Raw genomic sequence first — 20410 nt, 5'->3', positions numbered from 1 at the left:
TAATGGAAGGCCCTTCTGCTCATTACCCACTCACTTCCAAAGTAGATGCTGTCGTCTCTTACACAGGGGCTTTGCACCTACAATTTTCTCCTCTTTCCCGTGAATCATTATTATTTCTCTCTTTCAATAGCATATGAACATTGCCTAATATTGCTCAGCTTGGAAAGAAGTAAACACAAGATAAAACAGAGACCTGCATCCCAACTCTGTCCTTCTGTTCTTTATAACAAATCTTATGCAAATAAGCACTCCTGTTTCCCTGAACTCACACTTCATTTTCTATTCAACCCATTCAAACAAGGATTTTCTCGAAGTATCGTATTCTAGATCCAAAGTCATTTTTTCTCATTAATTTGAAGATATTTTTCAGTTTTTCTTTCATTTAGTTTTTAAACTATTGTACATACTTAAGGTGTACATCTTGATGATTTGAGTATTCATAGTGAAATGATTACTTCAATCAAGCTAATTAACATCTCACGCAGTTACCTTTTATGTGGGTGTGTGATGAGAGCACCTGAAATATACTATCTTAGCAAATTTCCAGTATTTACTACAATATTATTAATTACTATTATTAATTATAGTCATGTTGTACATTAAATCTCTAAATCTCCATATTTCATTTAGTTTTGCTTGATAAGACATCTGATGGCATTTGGATATCATTTCTTTGTTGGTAATCTATTTTTTCTCTCTGGGGACTTTAAAATTTTCTCTTCCTATTTCAGAGTTCTGAAATTTCACAATTCCATGTCTAGGGGTGTGTGTGTTTCTGAGTGTGTAATATTCCAGTTTACCACTAAGTGAGACTTTTCAATTTAATGACCCATGTTGGTTTTCAGTACTGGAAAATTTTCAGGTATAATTTTGTTACATACACCCCCATCTGTTATTGTCTTCAAAAATGTTTCAGTTTTATTGAGGTATAATTGTCAAAATTGTATATATTAAAAATGTGAAATGTAGGGCTTCCCTGGTGGCGCAGTGGTTGAGACTCCGCCTGCTGATGCAGGAGACATGGGTTCGTGCCCTGGTCCGGGAAGATCCCACATACTACGGAGTGGCTGGGCCCGTGAGCCATGGCTGCTGAGCCTGAGCGTTCGGAGCTTGTGCTCCGCAACGGGAGAGGCCACAACAGTGAGAGGCCTGTGTACCGCAAAAAAAAAAAAAAAAAAAAAAAGTGAAATGTAATGATTTGACAAACTTTGTGAAATAATTACCACACATCAGTAACCTCACATCGTTACTTTTTTCTTTTTTAATTTTGTGGTGAGGTCTTAAGGTCTACACTCTGGGAAAATTTCTAGTAAGCAATACAGTATTATTAACTACAGTCATCATACTGTACATTAGATCCTCAGAGCTTATTCATCTTATAACTGAAGGCTTGTACCTTTGACCCTATCTCCCCCATTTTCACCACCTGTCAGCCCTTGGTAACCACCATTCTGCTCTGTATTTCTATGACTTCTACTTTTTTCTTCTTTAGATTTCTCATATAAATGAAATCATAACAGCATTTGCCTTTTCTTTTTCTGGCTTATTTCACTTGGCATAATGCCCTCTAGATTCATCCATTTTATTGCAAATGGCAGGATTCCCTTCTTTCTCATGTTTGAATAATATTTCACTATATATCAATATGTATAGTGATCTCACAACCTCTTTGTTCATTCATCCATTGACAGACACTTAAGTAGTTTCCATATCTTACTATTGTGAATGATGCTGCAGTGAACATGGGACAGACGCTGCAGACATCTCTTTGAGAAACTGATTTTGTTTCCTCGTATATATAACCAGAAGTAGGATTGCTGGATCATATGGTAGTTGTGGGTTTTTTTTTTTTTTTTTTTTGAGGAACCTTTATACTGTGCTTCGTAATGGCTGTACCAATTTACATTCCCATGAACAATATACAAGGATTCCCTTTTCTCCACTTCCTTTGTGAGCATTTTCTGTCCCTTGTCTTATTGATAAAAGCCATCTTAACTGGTGAGAAGTGATACCTCACTATGTCACTGATTTGCATTTCCTTGGTGATTACTAATGTTGAGCACCTTTTCATGTACTTGTTAGCCATTTTTATGTCTTCTTTGGAAAAACGTCTACTCAGGTCATTTCCCCATTTTTATAATTGGGTTATTTTGTTTTTACCTATTGAGTTATATAAATTCCTTACACATTTTGTACATTAACCTCTTATTATGTAAATGGTTTGCAAATATTTTCTCTCATTCTGTAGGTTGCCTTTTCAATTTATTATTTCTTTTGCTGTGCAGAAGATTTTTAGTTTGATATAGTTCTACTTGTTGATTTTTGCATTTGTTTCCTGTGCTTTTGGTGTCATATTCCAAATATAATTGCCAAAACCAATGCCAAGGAGATTTTTCTCTGTGTTTCCTTCTAGGAGCTTTACAGTTTTAATTCTTGCATTTTAGTCTTTAATCCATTTCAAGTTAATTTTTGTGAGTGGTGCAAGATTGGATTATAGTTTTTGTTTTTGCATGTGACTATCCAGTTTTCCCTAGATGTTTATGTATTGACGAGATGATCTTTCCCCACTGTGTGTTGTTGGCACCCTTGTCAAAGATTAGTTGACTCTATATACTTGGGTTTATTTCTGGGCCGTTGATTCTGTTGCATTGGCCTAAGTGTTTGTTTTTATGCCAGTACCATACTGTTTTGATTACTAAGCTTTGTAATATAGTTTGAAATAAGAAGTGTTATACCTCTAGTTTTGTCCTTCTTTCTCAAGATTACTTTAGCTACTTTGGACCCTTTTTGGTTCCATATGAATTAGGATTTTTTTTCCTGTATTTGTGAAAAATGTGATTAGAATTTTGATAGCGATTTCATTGAATCTCTAGATTACTTTGTGTAGTATGACCTTTTTAACATTATAAATTATTCTAATCCATGAACACACGATATCTTACCATTTATTTTTCTTCCTTAATTTCTTTCAACAATGTCTTATAGTTGTCAATATACAGAATTTTCACCTCCTTGGTTAAATTTATTCTTGCGTAGTTTATTACTTTTGATGCTATTATATATTGGATTGTTTTCTTTATGTCTTTTTCAGGTAGTTCATTGTTAGTTTATACAAATACAACAGATTTTTATGTATTGATTTTGTATCTTGCAAGTTTACTGAATTCATTTAATTATGCATTTTTTGGTGGAGTTTTAAGGCTTTTCTATATAAGACCATGTCATCTGCCAGCAGAAAATTTTAATTATTACTTTCTTATTTGCATACTTCTTTTTCTTACCTAAATTCTCTGGCTAAAACTTCCAGTACTATGTTGAATAGAAGTGGTAAGAGTTGGCACACTTGTCTTGTTGCTGATCTTAGAGAAAAAGCCTTCAGCTTTTCACCATTGAGTATGATAATAGCTGTGAGCTCATCATATATGGCCTTGATTATGTTGAGGTAGATTCCCTCTGTATTCACCTTGTGGAGAGTTTTGATCATAAATGGATGTTGAATTTTGTCAGATGCTTTTTCTGCACCTATTGAGATGATCATATGGTTTTTATCCTTAATTCTATTAAAGTGGTGTATTGCATTTATTTATTTACATATGTGAACCATCTTAGCATCCCAGGAATGAATCCCACTTGATCATGGTATATGATCTTTTTAATGTGCTGTTGAATTCTGATTGAAGATTTTTGCATCTGTGTTAATCAGAGATATTGGCCTATAATTTTCTTTGCTTGTAGTTTGTTTTTCTGGCTTCAGTATCAAGGTAATGCTGGCCTCATTAAATAAGTTTGTAAGCGTTCTCTCCTCTACAATTTGTGGAAAGAGTTTGAAAAGGTTTGTGTTAATTCTTCTTCAAATGTTTGGTAGAATTCACCAGTAAAGCCATCAGGTCATAGCTTTTTTTTATTGGAAGTTTTAAATTACTGATTCAATTTTCTTATTATTGGTCTGTTCATATTTTCTATTTCTTCATGATTCAGCAGGTTATACGTTTCTAGGAATGTATACATTTCTTCTAGGTTACCCAAATTTTGGCATACAGTTGTTCATAAGTCTCTTAGATTCTTTCTATATTTATGGTGTAGGTTGTAATGTGATCCCTTTCATTTCTGATTTTGTTTGAGTTCTCTATTAGTGTAGCTAAAGATTTACCAATTTTTATATATTTTAAAAAACACACCTCTTTCTGTTGATGATCTCTTCTGTTGTTTTTGACTTATTTCACTTGTTTTGCTCTGATTGTTGTTTTTTCTTTTCTTCTCCTAACCTTAGGCTTAGTTTCTTCTTATTTTTCTAGTTCTTGAGGTAAAAAGTTAGGTGGTTTATTTGAGATCTTTATTTCTTAATGTAAGCATTTATCATTATAAACTTCTATCTTAAAACTCTTTTTGCTGTATCCTGTAAGTTTTAGTATTTTGTGTTTTCATTTTTATTTGTTTCAAGATACTTTTTGATTTCCCTTCTGATTCCTTCTTTACCCATTGGTTGAGTTCTTGATCTTTGGGTCTTCTCTCCCAATGCCCTAGCTCTGTATGAACTTATAGCCTCCATCAGTGAGTTGGTTCTTTCACAAACGAGTGCAACTCACACAAACCCCTGCTGTGATGCAGTGAACCTTGACCTGGTAACCCATCTGGTGGAATACCTTCAGCTAGTTTCTTCCTGCTTCTCCTCAACTCCTGCTTTGCTTTCCAGTTCCATTTCTATTCTACAGGCATGGTTACCTCATTTGTGACTGTAGCTATGTCTTTTTAGTATTTTATTCTTATATCGTATGCCTCAATCTGTATTTGGAACAAAGGTGTTACCCAATCTGGACAAGAAACAGCTAATTTGCCATAGAGCTTAGTAAATATTTCTCGGTGTTTCTGAAAATTTTATAATGATAATAATGCCTTACTGTTTTCCCTCTATTAACTCTTTTCCCTTAGCTATTGGTTCTCTTTTTGAGAGTTTTGTTTTAGTTATTAGTTTTCCTTTGTTGAGTTTTGTTTCTCTTTTTCATGGGCTGTTTCTTATATTTTATTTTATATATATATAAATATATATAAAATACATAAAAATATTTGTTTTCTTATATTTTATTATTCTTAGTAGCAATGTTATATAAGATTAGAAAGGATGGGTTGCTGTAAAAGGAAATGAGTGCTCCGAAATTTGAGCCTCTTGGCTCCCCAGGCCTTTCTTATTAATATGCTTATTCTCCTAAGATTGAGCATAGCCTGATGATTAGAGGTAGCCTTCAGGAGAAGAAGAAAAATAAATGGAATTTTGGGATATATTTCCTCTATGCAAGTTTTGATTAAGTATCTGGTTATTTTGCATTTTTGGTAACATAAAAAATGACCTTTTTTACTATTATTAAATGTATACTGTTTTGGAATAATCATATCAGTGTTTTTGCTTTATTTTTTTAACAGTATAAGGAAAAAATCAGAGCTCGAGTCTGAAATCCAATCTTTGTTGCAACTGAGGTCAGAAAATGAAGATTTTCTTAAACAACTATACAAGGAAGCTTATAACATTGGTGCCGTTTTCCACCTAACCAGATTTAAAACAGAGGAATTAGAACAGAAAATAGCAGAAGTGAGAAGGAGATTCAAGGTTTGTATCTCTGTGTTCTTCTTAGTTATGAAAAGGGTAATGAGCCTGAATTTTATTGATTTAATATTGATAGAGTTTAATTTAAGTTATATTAGTCTTTTCAAAAAAGTCACTGCTTCTGATAAATCAGAAGAAAATCAGTTTTCTTCAGAGGTCCAGCCTGAATAGAAGAGAAATGGGGCTCAATGTAGCTAATTAACACTCGTGTCTACTTTTTTCTATCACCAACCTTAAACTACCTGGATCACCAGAAGAGAGCAGTGCTTGGTTCAGTCTCATCCTACATATCTAACGTATAATAGTTCTGTCTCTGGTAGGAAGCAGGGATGCTGGGAAGTGCCCTTGCACACTTACCAATGTAAGAAAAGGGAGTACCTACATTAGGCCTGCAAGTTATTAGATTCCAGGGTACCAAGCAATTAGTAGACCACAGTGCTGCAAAAACAACTGCTCATATGCGTCTAATCCATTCCTACGTGAGAGAGATGACAAATAGCCATTCCCTGCCACTTGGCATAGAGACTATCAAAGTCAACTCCGTTTTACCCCACCCCAGGGGACCACTTTAACAGGCTACTTCTGTCCATCACACATCACATCCGCACCTCTTCCATCTTTGGCGTTTTTTTTTATTAAAGACTTTTGGTCATACAGGTACTGTAAAATACAGAGTCTGTATTCTCTGTCCAAGCCCTGTAGTAACACTGTCTTCACTGAAGACTTTGTCTTGTGCTATTTAAATTTAGGACATGTAGATTGTCTGCCAGTAAATGTTTCTGTACTGAGACACCAGGTTTTTCTTCCCATACTGAGTCCAGCTCTCCAACTGACTTAGTATATTGTGCCTGTGTCCCTTCCCATGGGTTATTCAATGGGATGTTCATATCATATATGTTTCAAAATCAGTATAATAAAAGTTATGTATAGTAAAAATAACCTCAAACTCATTTTAGAAATATAAGGAATGTGATTATATACGTGGTTTAGCATATATAACAATATTATGGATGTCATTTATAATTTGCTTTAATTTTTTGTTAACATGTGTTTCTCTATGGCCATCAATTAATATTTTTTCATTGAGACTATCAGTGAAGACATCATACACAGATGTGGCCACTTAATGTTTTTATTTATTCAGTTGACAGGAAACCCATGGTATCATTCATGTATTTGCCCCATAACTGTCACAACCTACTTTAATTCTTCAGACATACTGCTTCACTAACCTGAGGCACTAATTTATTAAGAAGGATATTGCATTGAACTGTTTATTCTAAATTTTCCTGATGCCATAAACTACAATATGTAGGTTAAGTGCAAATTTAATGTGACTCCACTATACTTGCTTTGCCAACCCAAATTGCCAACCCAAAGCAAAGTGTCTTTCTGGCTAGATCAAGCCGAATTGAAGAAATTGTTCATCAGGTCCTTTAACTACTGTATGGCTGAGAGATAACTAGAAGGAAGCAACAGAAAGAAATTACTCCATCTAGGAAATGTTCCCCTTTGCTAAACACGTCTGCTAATCTCTGAGTTGAATATATAGGGCATTAAATTTCTAGATGTATACATGTGTATCTGTGTCAGAGTGGTAATGAATTAAAAATAAATTTCTAGATAGTCCTTAAATAATTCAAGTTTGTAGTAGTTCCTGTTTGTAGTTTCTGCCTTTGCAATGACCCACTCACTGTCTTTCATTGTCTAATTAATGAAAATCTATATAATTTTCTCGGTCAGGGCATCATGTTTTTCTTGCAGAAAATTTTGTGTATTTGTTGATCCTGGCCTGAAATTAGTCCTTAGTCCTTAGTCCTGAAATTAGATACATGTCTTCCAGAAATTAATTAGAGCCATACCACATACAAGCTAGTTCTGAAAAATAACCTTTTATAGCCTTAGAAGTAGACTTTCAGAATTATGTTTTTTTCAAATGCATCTGTAAAATGCCCAATAAGTTTTAGGCAGTATTAAACTAGAAGCAACCCTGAACAATCAAAATATCTAGCAGTTTCTGGGATATTCCAGCTATTACAGATGATTTGCCCCAATATTTCCATAACTTCAATCCCAATAACTGTTCTATTCAGAAAAGACATGATTAGCCAAGTCTTAGGATAAAATTAGCTGAGAGTGATGGGAGATAAATCAATAAAAGCATAATATGTGTTCAATTATGGTGTGAACAGAAAATCATCCAGTATTGTCTGGAGAATGTGATATTGTAACAAAAAAAGAATCTTGAAAGCTTTCATCAGATGTTAAGTACTTCTTAACATTCAGTAGAAGATTTCTGTTCAAGCTGCAGGAATTTGGAGGATTTTTGCTTGAACATATTGGAATTTTGCTAGAAAAGTAAAATATCAAGCCACTCTGGTTCCAGGTTAAAATGATGGTATTAGAACTAAGTGGAAACTTAGTAGAAAAGAAGGAAGGCAGTAGAAAGGAAAACAGAGTTTTCTGCAAGCCTACTATATGCTGGACTCTATACATGTTAATTAATTTAGTGTTCATGATTCTGTGTGGTTGTTATTAATACACTCATTTTGGGGTGAAGTGATCTGCCCAAAGTAGCCTAGATTTTAAATAGCTGTGTAGACTTTGGGGACAAAGTCTTCTGATGCTGGTCTTGGAATAAATTAGTCAGTTGGATACTAACTGCACATATACTCTGACCAACAAAGATTGAGTCACGTTCAAAAATTCAAAATAACCATATTAGGGATGATTTTTAAGACTTTGTTTTTTTAGAGCAGTATTAGGGTCACAGCAAAATTGAGTTGAAGGACAGAGATTTCCCATATCCCCATGCTTCCACACATGCATAGCCTCACCCATTATCAACATGCCCCAGCAGAGTGGTACATTTGGTACAATCAATAAACATACATTGCCACATCATAATCACTCAAGGTCTATAGTTTACATTATGGTTCACTCTTGATGTTGTGTCATGCCTTTATTTTGAACAAATGTATAATGGCATATGTCCATCATTATGGTATCATACAGAGTATTTTAACTTCCCTAAAAATCGTCTATACTCTGCCTATTCATTCCTCTCCCCACTCCCCAAACCATGGCAACCACTGATCTTTTACTCCATAGTTTTGCCTTTTCCAGAATGTCATATAGTTGGAATCATACAATATGTAGCCTTTTCAGATTGGTTTTTCTCACTTACTAATATACATTTAAGATTCCTCCATGTGTTTTCATGACGTGATAGCTCATTTCTTTTTAGCACTGAAAAATATTCTATTGTCTAGATGTACCACATTTTATCCACTCACGTACTGATAAGTATCTAGATTGCTTCCAAGTATTGGCAAACCCTCCAGAAAGTAGGCATAGAGAGAAGTTACCTCCATATAATAAAGGCCATATATGACAAACCTACAGCCAACAACATTCTCAATGGTGAAAAACTGAAACCATTTCCACTAAGATCAGGAAGAACAAAAGGTTGTCCACTCTCACCACTATTATTCAACATAGTTTTGGAAGTTTTAGCCACAGCAATCAGAGAAGAAAAAGAAATAAAAGGAATCCAAATTGGAAAAGAAGAAGTAAAGCTTTCACTGTTTGCAGATGACATGATACTATGCATAGAGAATCCTAAAGACACTACCAGAAAACTGCTAGAGCTAATCAATGAATTTGGTAAAGTTGCAGGATACAAAATTAATGCACAGAAACCTCTTGCATTCCTATACACTAATGATGAAAAATCTGAAACAGAAATTAAGGAAACACTCCCATTTACCATTGTAACAAAAAGAATAAAATACCTAGGAAAAAACCTACCTAAGGAGACAAATGACCTGTATGCAGAAAATTATAAGACACTGATGAAAGAAATTAAAGATGATACCAACAGATGGAGAGATATACCATGTTCTTGGATTGGAAGAATCAACATTGTGAAAATGACTATACTACCCAAAGCAATCTACAGACTCACTGCAATCCCTACCAAACTGCCAATGGCATTTTTCACAGAACTAGAACAAAAAATTTCACAACTTGTATGGAAACACAAAAGACCCCGAATAGCCAAAGCAATCTTGAGAAAGAAAAATGGAGCTGGATGAATCAGGCTCCCTGACTTCAGACTATAATACAAAGCTACAGTAATCAAGACAGTGTGGTACTGGCAGAAAAACAGAAATGTAGATCAGTGGAACAGGGTAGAAAGCCCAGAGATAAACCCATGCACATATGGTCACCTTATTTTTGATAAAGGAGGCAAGAATATACAATGGAGAAAAGACAGCCTCTTCAATAAGTGGTCCTGGGAAAACTGGACAGCTACATGTAAAAGAATAAAATTAGAACACTCTGTAACATTATACACAAAAATAAACTCAAAATGGATTAAAGACCTAAATGTAAAGCCAGACAGTACAAAACTCTTAGAGGAAAACATAGGTAGAACACTCTGTGACATAAATCACAGCAAGATTTTTTTGACCCACCTCTTAGAGAAATGGAAATAAAAAATAAACAAATGGGACCTAATGAAACTTAAAAGCTTTCGCAGAGCAAAGGAAACCATAAACAAGACAAAAAGACGGCCCTCAGAATGGGAGAAAATATGTGCAAATGAAGCAACTGACAAAGGATTAATCTCCAAAATTTACAAGCAGCTCATGCAGCTCAATATCAAAAAACAAACAACCCAATACAAAAATGGGCAGAAGACCTAAATAGACATTTCTCCAAAGAGTATATACAGATTGCCAACAGACCCATGAAAGAATGCTCAACATCACTAATCATTAGAGAGATGCAGATCAAAACCCAATGAGGTATTACCTCACACCAGTCAGAATGGCCATCATGAAAAAATCTACAAACAATAAATGCTAGAGAGGGTATGGAGAAAAGGGAACCCTCTTGCACTGTTGGTGGGAATGTATATTGATGCAACCACTATGGAGAACAGTATGGAGGTTCCTTAAAAAGCTAAAAACATGGGCTTCCCTGGTGGCGCAGTGGTTGAGAGTCCGCCTGCCGATGCAGGGGACACGGGTTCGTGCCCCAGTCCAGGAAGATCCCACGTGCCGCGGAGCGGCTGGGCCCGTGAGCCATGGCCGCTGGGCCTGCGCGTCCGGAGCCTGTGCTCCGCAACGGGAGAGGCCACAACAGTGAGAGGCCCGCGTACCGCAAAAAAAAAAAAAAAAAAAGCTAAAAATAGAACTGCCAGATTACATAGCAATCCCACTACTGGGTATATACCCTGAGAAGACCATCATTCACAAAGAGTCATGGGCCACAATGTCATCACAGCTTAATTTACAATAACCAGGACATGGAAGCAACCTAAGTGTCTGTCGATAAATGAATGGATAAAGAAGATGTGACACATATATACAATGGAATATTACTCAGCCATAAAAAGAAACGAAACTGAGTTATTTGTAGTGAGGTGGATGGACCTAGAATCTGTCGTACAGAGTGAAGTAAGTCAGAAGGAGAAAAACAAATACTGTATGCTAACATATATATATGGAATCTAAAAACAAAAAAAAATGGGTCATGAAGAACCTAGGGGCAAGACAGGAATAAAGATGCAGACCTACTAGGGAATGGACTTGAGGATATGGGGAGGGGGAAGGGTAAGCTGGGACGAAGTGGGAGAGTGTAATGGACTTATGTATACTACCAAATGTAAAATAGATAGCTAGTGGGAAGCAGCCACATAGCACAGGGAGATCAGCTTGGAGCTTTGTGACCTCCTAGAGGGGTGGGATAGGGAGGATGAGAGGGAGATGCAAGAGGGAGGAGACAAGAGGATATATGTATATGTATAGCTGATTCACTTTGTTATAAAGCAGAAACTAACACACCGTTGTAAAGCAATTATACTCCAAAAAGATATAAAAAATAAATAAATCAAAATAAAATAAAGCCACTATAAACATCCATGTCCAGGTTTTTGTGTGGATATAAGTTTTCAACTCCTTTGGGTAAATAACAAGGACTGTGATTGCTGGATCTTCCAATAAGAATATATTTAATTTTGTAAGAAACTACCAAACTGGATTCCAGAGTGGCTGTACTGTTTTGCATTCCCACCAGCAATGCATGAGAGTTCCTGTTACTTCACATCCTCACAAATAGTTGTTGTTGTCAGTGGTCACGCTTTTGGCCATTGTAATAGGTTTGTAGAACTAGCTCACTGTTGTTTTTTTTTTTTTTTTTTTGCAGTATGCGGGCCTCTCACTGTTGTGGCCTCCCCCGTTGCGGAGCACAGGCTCCGGACGCGCAGGCTCCGGACGCGCAGGCCCAGCGGCCATGGCCCACGGGCCCAGCCGCTCCGCGGCATATAGGATCCTCCCAGACCGGGGCACGAACCCGCATCCCCTGCATCGGCAGGCGGACTCTCAACCACTTGAGCCACCAGGGAGGCCCTCACTGTTGTTTTAATTTACATTTCTCTCATGACAGGTGATGAGGAGCATCTTTCATATGCTTATTTGCCATTGTATATCTTCTTTGGTGAGATGTCCATTAAGGTCTGTGATATATTTTAAATCAGGTTTATTTTCTTACTATTGAGTTTTCAGGTTTTTTCAATAGTATTTTGGATAACAGCCCTTTATCATGTGTGTCTTTTGCAAAACCTTCTACTGGTCTGTGTCTTGTCTTCTCACTTTTGACATTGTCTTTCACAGAGCAGAATTTTTAATTTTAATGAAGTCCAGCTTATCAATTCTTTCTTTCATGGATCATGCCTTTGGTGTTATATCTAAAAAGTCATTGCCATACCCAAGGTCATCTAGGTTTTCTCCTATGTTATTATCTTCTGGGAGTTTTGTAGTTTTGCGTTTTACAATTAGGTCTGTGATTCTTTTTGAATTAATTTTTGGGAAAGGTGTAAAGTCTGTGTCTAGCTTCAGGTTTTTTGCATGTAGATGTCTAGTTGTTCAAGCCTCATTTGTTGAAAAGACTGTCTCTGCTCCATTATGTACTCATTGTTCCTTTGTCAAAGATCAGTTGACTGTATTTCTGTGGGTCTATTTCTGGACTCTTTGTTTTGTTCCATTGATCTATTTGTCTGTTCTTTTGCCAGTACCACACTGTTTTAAATACTGTAGCTTAGTAGTATGTCTTGATGTTGAGTGTTGTCAGCTCTCCATCTTTGTTTTTCTTCAATATGGTGTTGCCTCTTCTGGGTGTTTTGCCTTTCCTTTGGAATTACTTTGTCAGTATCCCCAAAATAACTTGCTTGGATATTGATAGGGGATAAATTGAACTTACAGATAAAGTTGGGGTAAACTGACTTCTTAACATTGTTTAGTCTGCCTATGCATTAACATGGAATATCTCTACATTTATTTAGTTTTTTAATTTTATTAGAGTTTTTTAGTTTTTTTATATGGCTCTTGTACATATTTTGTTAGATTTATATCTAAGTATTTCATTATGGGGAGTACTAATTTAAATGATGTGTTTTTAATTTACAATTGCACTTGTTTATTTTTATTATATAGGAAAACAATTGATATTTGTGTATTAACTTTGTGTTAATTGCTATAATTGCTTATTTAGTTCCAGAAGTATTTTTGATAATTCTTTCAAATTTTTACATAGACAGTCATGTCATTCACAAACAAAGACAGTTTTATTTCTTCCTTCCCAATCTGTATATCTTTAATTTGCTTTGCTTGTCAATGCATTTTCAAGGATTTCCATTACAATACTGAAAAGGATTGTTGAGGTGGGACATCTTTGCTTGTTTGTACCTGACCCTAGTGGTAAATTTTGAGTTTTTCACCATTGACTATAATGGTAGCTGTAGATTTTTTGTAGATATTCTTTATCAAGTAGAGGATGTTCCTCTTTATTTTAACTTATTGAGAGTTTTTACCACGAATGAATGTTGGATATTGTCAAATGCTTTTTCTGTATCTATTGTTACGAACATGTGATTTTTTCCTCATTAGCCTGTTGATATAATTGATTACATTAATTGATTTTCAAATGTTGTACTAGCCTTGCATACCTGGGATAATTCCTGCATAGTCATGGTGTATAATTCTTTTTACACATTGTTGCATTTGATTTGCTAATATTTTGTTGAGGATTTTTACATCTATTTTCATGAGAGATATTGATCTGTAGTTGTCTCTTGTAATGTCTTTGTCAGGTTTTGGTATTACAGTAATGCTGCCTTCGTAGAGTGAGTTAGGAAGTAGTCCCTCTGCTTCTATCCTCCAAAGGAAATTGTAGAGAATTAGTATAATTTTTTCCTAAATGTTTGGTAGAATTCACTAATAATCCCCTCTGGGCTTGATGCCTTTGTTTTGGAAGGTTATTAAGTATTGATCCCATTTCTTTAACAGGCCTATTTAGATCATCTGTTTCTTCTTGTATGAGTTTTGGCAGATTGTGTCTTTCAAGGAATTGGTCCATTTCATCTCAGTTATCTAATTTTTCAGCAAAGAGTTTTTCATAGTGTTCTTTCTTATCCTTACAATATCCATGGGACCTGTAATTATGTCTCCTCTTCTTTTCTTCTGCTGACTTTGATTTTAATTTGCTCTTCTTCTTATAGTTTCCTAAGGTGGAAACTTAGATTTTTGATGTTAAATCTTTCTTCTTTTCTAATATATGCATTCAATGCTATGAATTTCCTTCTAAGCTCTGCTTTTGCTGCATATCACAATTTTGATAAATTACATCCCCATTTTTATTTAGTCAAAAATATTTTAAAATTCTCTTGAGATTGATTCCTTGACCATGTATTATTTAAAAGAATGATTTTTAGTCTTTACATATTTAGGGATTTTCCAGTTATCTTTCTGTTATGGATTTCTAGTTTAATTCCCTTGTTGTCTGATCACAGACATTGTATGATTCCTTTTTTCAAACTTTTTATTTTATATTGGAGTATAGTTGATTAACAATGCTGTGTTAGTTTCAGGTGTACAGCAAAGTGATTCAGTTATACATATATGTGTATGATTCCTTTTTTTAAATTTGTTTAGATGTTTAATGGTCACTTTTTTCTTTTTTTAAATTGAAGTATAGTTGATTTACAATGTTGTACTAGTTTCTTGTACAGAAACGTAGTTCATTTATACATAAATATATTTGTATTTTTCATATTCTTTTCCATTGTTTATTACAGGATATTGACTGTATCAACAGTTCCCTGTGCTATATAGTAGGACCTTGAGGTTTATCTACTTTATATAGAGTAGTCTGTATCTGCTAATCCCAAACTCCTAGTTTATCCCTCCCCACCTCCTTTCCCCTTTGGTAACCATAAATTTGTTTTCTATGTCTGTGAGTCTGTTTCTGTTTCATAAATAATTTCATTTGTGTCATGGTTTAGATTCCACATATAAGTGATGTCATATGATATTTGCCTTTCTCTGTCTGACTTACTTCACTTAGTATGATAATCTCTAGGTCCATCTGTGTTGCTGCAAATGGAATTATTTCATTCTTTTTTATGGCTGAGTAGTATTTTTAATGCTAGGAAAAGACAATGTGTTATGTCCTTAGAATGTTCTTGGCCACAGTAATATGGTCTATAACTTTACAGTTTAGAAGTTTGTAACTTCGCTTGAGTTCTTTTTCAAATATTTCAACCAACCCTTAACTCATTTTTAGAGAAAAATCTTGGCCCTGCCTTCAAATACTATTTGTTCGTCTCTGAATCAAAATTTATAGGGCCTTTATTTGAGCAAAGTAAAAATCAAAACCTTCTAAAAAGCTTTCTTGAAGAGCCTAATTTCTGCCACTCCAGGCCTCTTTAGAGCAAGTCCATTTTATTCAATGGACAGAACAAAACAACTTTAATAAGCCAAAATTTGATTTGTGCACTATGTAACTTCTGTCACAATTCCAGATGAAACTGGTGGTATTTTTAAAATGGTTATAAAATGGACATTCTGATAATTTATTCATTTTGATTCTTGAGAATTTATGCTTCCTAGTAAAGTCTAGAGGATATTACTTTTGACCCATGTGCAATAGCCTTTATTGAGTTATGAGCTGATATTACATCCTTGGCTTTTAACAAAGGTTGGTAAAAGTAATGGTCAAAATTGACCATTGCTGCTTGTTTTTTCATACTAATGAGAATGGTCTTACTGTTCAAGATGGTCAAAAATCTATGCACCTAGTTTACTTTAGATTTCAGAACTAAGAGAAAACTTTTCTTGATAAAATTGTATTCCTTCTCTTATTAATAATTAGGCATTCTCTAAAGTTTCATGTTTCCCTCTGGTTTAAGCAGCCTAGAAGCTCAGAGTCATTTATGCTTTTAATTGCTAGCATAATCACTCTTCTTTAGCCCTTTCTATGAAACATATTTACAACTTAGATCTTGTACTCTTTTACATTTGTTCCATTTGATTTTAGTTTACTAAGATTCTTCCCTACTACATTCAGAGGCAGAATACTTTGTCAAAGTTGAGTGAAAGGAAGCCATTAACTGTAATATTGGGAGCATCCAATTAGTGGTACATGTTGCCTGGGAAAAAGTGTCAAGGCACAGATAAAACAGAAGTAGTGTGAAGGTATATTAAGATGTAAGTCCTTCAAATGGCAGCTGGGTATCCCCTTAGTTAAGTATCAGGAAAGTTTATTTTCCTGACACATGTATGAGGGAGTAAATAAACCTGAAAAATATGATAGAAATAAAGCATGTTGATGGTGCAAACATTTGAGGACAGAAAAAAACTTTATTTGACTTGGTGCAAAAACTACATGAAAACATAACTTCCATTTCCATTCTACTGGATTACAGATTTGTATGCCAGAAAATAGGTGATGAATTAGCTCTTCAGCATTTCCATTTCAATCTGTGAATTTTGTTTCTATTTTTTTTCTCCCTTTTCAAAGAGAAATGTGATTTTGTTGAAAGAGTATAGGTTTTGGAGTCAAATGTTTCATTAATTTAAATCCTGGTTCTGCTAATTATTTATTTTGAGAATATTACTTAACCATATTGAGCCTAGGTTTCTCGTCTCTTAAATGAGTGTAACAATACTTCTGTTGTACCTTTGTGTGATAAATAAATAATATTGTATATAAAACATTTAACTTGGAGCCTGACAGATAATATATTTTCAAAAGTATTAGGGATAAACAACATAAAGAACACTTCATAGAAGGAGGCTACCTTAACTTTTTTGGACAGTCTTTAATAACTGACACATTTAACTCATGTCTCCTGATAAATGTGTAGATTCTGAAAAACACACTGAAAGTAATAGTTGTTTGTTGAATGCCTAATACGAATACTGCCTTGGGTCAACTCCTTTGTATGCGTTATCTTCAACTCTCACAGTAATTTTGTAGAAAAGAGTATGTTATCCCAATTTTACATCTATGAAAACTAGTATTTGATAAAGACAAAGACATATTGATATAGCAACTCTTAAAAGCTGCTGTAGTTTCCAACTCACTGTAAATTAGTATTGATAGAACCTTTCTGGAAAGTAATTTATCAGTGTAAGTAAAGAATTTTAAACACATTCATAATCTATAATTCATTAACATTATTTCTAAAAATACGACTTAAAGTCACCAGATAACAAAGACGGACAAAAACTGTAAAGATGCATATTTAAAGGTTTATAATTAATTACATAATAACTGCCAGAAAGTATGCTACAGGAGGACAAGAATTATTGTCTGTTTTGTACACTGCTGCATTGCTAGGCCTAACAGTGCTTAGAACAAAGTAGGTACTCAATAAATGTTTATGGAAAGCATGACTACATAGTTAACATATAGTGGGAAAATTTAAATACACAGATTTCTAGGTAATAGAGTAGTAGTTAAATATATGAGTACAAGGATAAATTGCAAATTCATTTAATTTAGAATTTAAAAAATTAATGGAAGTTCTGTTTTTTTAGTGGCTGAAAAAGACCTTACTAGGCTGACTCTACCAAAGATAATATTTAATCCGTGGACCTAAACAAGAATACACCAAAAAGTCAAAATGTGTATCTCTGGGTTTAGGGGTTCACTTTATTTTAATTTTTTTTAATTTAAAAATATTTCTACAAAAAAAGACACATATACCTTCATTTAAAAAAAAAAGAAAGAAAGATAAAATAGCACCGTTGTGTTTATTTTTGGATAGAACCAAGTTGGGCTGCCACCTGGATTGTCTATTAGGGTCCTGACCACCAAAAACTGCCCTGGCAGTGCCCAGCCAGAGCCGCCCTGCCCCACTAATTCAGCCCAGCACACAGTTATTTGCACAAATCCCAAATTTTCCTTTATGATTTTAATTCTTAATTTTAAAGTCTGTTTCTCTCTGTTCGTGGTCTCATCCCTTATGTAATGAATTCTACAACTTTTTTCGTAGTGCCCCTTCTGTCACTGGAAATCAAACTGATGATACATCCGTGATTCTGAGCTTAGATCTATTTATGTTTAGTGTCTCCTCCCATTTTCTCTTTAAATGTGGGTCTCTGGACACAATAGCATTGACTGTTCCATGCTTTGCTCTTCAGCTGTCCTTTCTTGTAGCACAGGAGTCTCTTCCACTAGAATAGCTCTCTGCTGCCACCTTCTGGTTTCTGGCAGCTAAAGCGAAACAGCAGGTCAAAGGTGACTTTCAGTGTGGGCTCTTCCCAACCTCTTGAGATGCTGTCACCCCCTTTCCCTCGGCTTCTTTCAAACTCTTCAAAGTGATCTTTTTATACATTTTTATTCCTTTTCTCCAAAACCAGAATTGAGTAGTTGAAACAGAGACCTTACAGCCCCAAAGTCTAAATTATTTACTATCTAGCCCTTTACAGGGAAAGCTTGCAGACCCCTGCTCTAAAGAATGTAGGAATAGCAGACGTAGGGAGCAACCACAGCCTTTAGGGATGCGGGAAAGTATCCACATAAGGATCAATTGTGGAAGAAGCTGCCTCCTGCAAAGCAGAATAAGGCCTTATAGGAGAGGGTGTTCAGTGTTCAGTGGATGGTCCATAAGCAGAGAAACTTGGTGAAGGTTGACTGGAGTTTGAATGGAATTTCTGGGTAGAGCACCTGGCTGGAAGGCGAGCACTATTGGTTCCTCACGACCAGCTGACAGCAGTTCTGCAAGAGGAAGGAGAAATCAATCGAAACCAAAACAAGGCTGGGAAGCCCCTTGCTGCTGCCTCCTAAGTCTCTCCACGCCCTCTACTGATAAAGCCTCATTTACTCTAGCTGGCAAAAGAAAACTGTTTACATACTAGATCCAGCTCCAGTATCTCAAATTAGAGTTAAAAATTTGAGGTAAGGATTTAGAGCTGAGGCAATAATTAGGTAACTGGCACAAATATATAGTCCACATGCAAACTTCTCTGATTCAGTTAGGTGCTACATGTAGTCGAGCACCGTGTATTGCATTTATCTGTTATGAGTCCCCTTTAATCTTACAGTGTCCCCTACATTTCTGTTAAATTTGTCTTTCATTACATAGACATTTTTTAAAGAGTCTAGGCCAGTTACTTTGCAGAATTTCTCTCAGTGTGGACTTATCTTTCTGTTGACTCATGATTACATTCAGGTAAAACACTTTTGGCAGGAATGTTACGTAAGTTATAATATTGTATCAGTGAGACATATCACAAAACACACTGTATAAGTTTTTTCTCATAACTAGTGATAGTAAGTTTGATCATTTGGTTAAAGTTGTGGTCAACAGATTTATCCATCTCCCTATTATGATTAATAAGTACTCAATTGAGTGATACTGCAAGAATATGCAACTATCTTTGTTTCCAAAAAATCTTCATCCAGTGGACTTAGCACTCATTGGTAATTCTTGGTTGAATCCATTATTGTAACAGGTGTGAAATGGTGATGTTTCTGGGCTTTCATCCCCTTTACCATGCATTGGCAATTTGAAAAACTGAAAAACCTGGCACTGGTTGGGCTGCAGGCTGTGTTCCTGAAAAAGGCACTCTTCTTGCAGTTCTTATTCAGTTACTTATCTCCCTGCCTTTCCTACCACCTCAACTATTTCCTCAGGTCTCAGGGAAAACATCCTGTAGGCCTTGTTTTACTCTCCTCAAGATGCTATTCATGAATGAGAATATGATTATGATATTTTAACGAATCGCAAGTTTCTCATATAAAAAGATTTTTTAAAAAACATATTTTTGAATTTGAAAAACCCTGAAATTTTAGCAATTTTTTGCTATTTGTTAATGCATTTGTTCAATAAATTGTTCATTCAACAAATATTGTGTACCAGACAGAGTACTGGAAACTGAGGGTAGAGGAGGGGGCTTACTTCAAAGTGCTACAGAGTGTGCCCAAGCTGTAGTATCAGCAGTCTTGAGTATTGATACTTGTTGAATGTTAGTCATGGGGCAAGTGCCATGACATCTATGATCTTAGTTTTCTCATCTTTGAATGTGGACAACTGTAGCTAGGTCACTAAACAGATATGATGATTCACTTACATACAGATGCATGTATGCGCAAGCACACACAAATACACATACACACAGGCAGCCCTCACTTTGCACAGCATCAAGTTAGCTGAAACTTGTACATATCTGAGCCATGCTCCTATTTTGCACTGTCCCCACATGCACAAGTTTCAGTAAGCATGGCATCCTACAAGACGAGGGCTGCCTGTATATATAAAACATTCCAGGAAATTGCCTGAGATACAGCAAATTCTCAAAAGTGGTACTTATATGATTAATTCCAGAAATCTTTTTACAACTACTGTAGCTCTTTGTCATTGTCCAGCCTCTCTTTTTGAACGTTTTCAATGATAGTGCAATCAGTGTTTTACTAAGAAGACCACACTTTTTTTTTTTTAGCATCTTTATTGGAGTA

At 35.2% G+C, this 20410-nt stretch overlaps 1 protein-coding gene across 1 annotated transcript in view; it reads left to right on the top strand.

Annotated features, from left to right (window-relative positions):
* Window positions 1-20410, top strand: part of CCDC178 (coiled-coil domain containing 178) — a 394667-nt gene that overhangs the window by 95937 nt on the left and 278320 nt on the right. Inside the window, 1 exon segment of the mRNA XM_060118365.1 lies at window positions 5419-5602. Within this exon segment, the coding sequence (XP_059974348.1) occupies window positions 5419-5602 (184 nt within the window).

Source organism: Mesoplodon densirostris, chromosome 15 (assembly GCF_025265405.1).
Source record: "Mesoplodon densirostris isolate mMesDen1 chromosome 15, mMesDen1 primary haplotype, whole genome shotgun sequence".
NCBI classification, from domain to species: domain Eukaryota; kingdom Metazoa; phylum Chordata; class Mammalia; order Artiodactyla; family Ziphiidae; genus Mesoplodon; species Mesoplodon densirostris.
The sequence above is the reverse complement of the archived record's forward strand: the minus strand, read 5'-3'. Positions and strand labels throughout refer to the sequence as shown.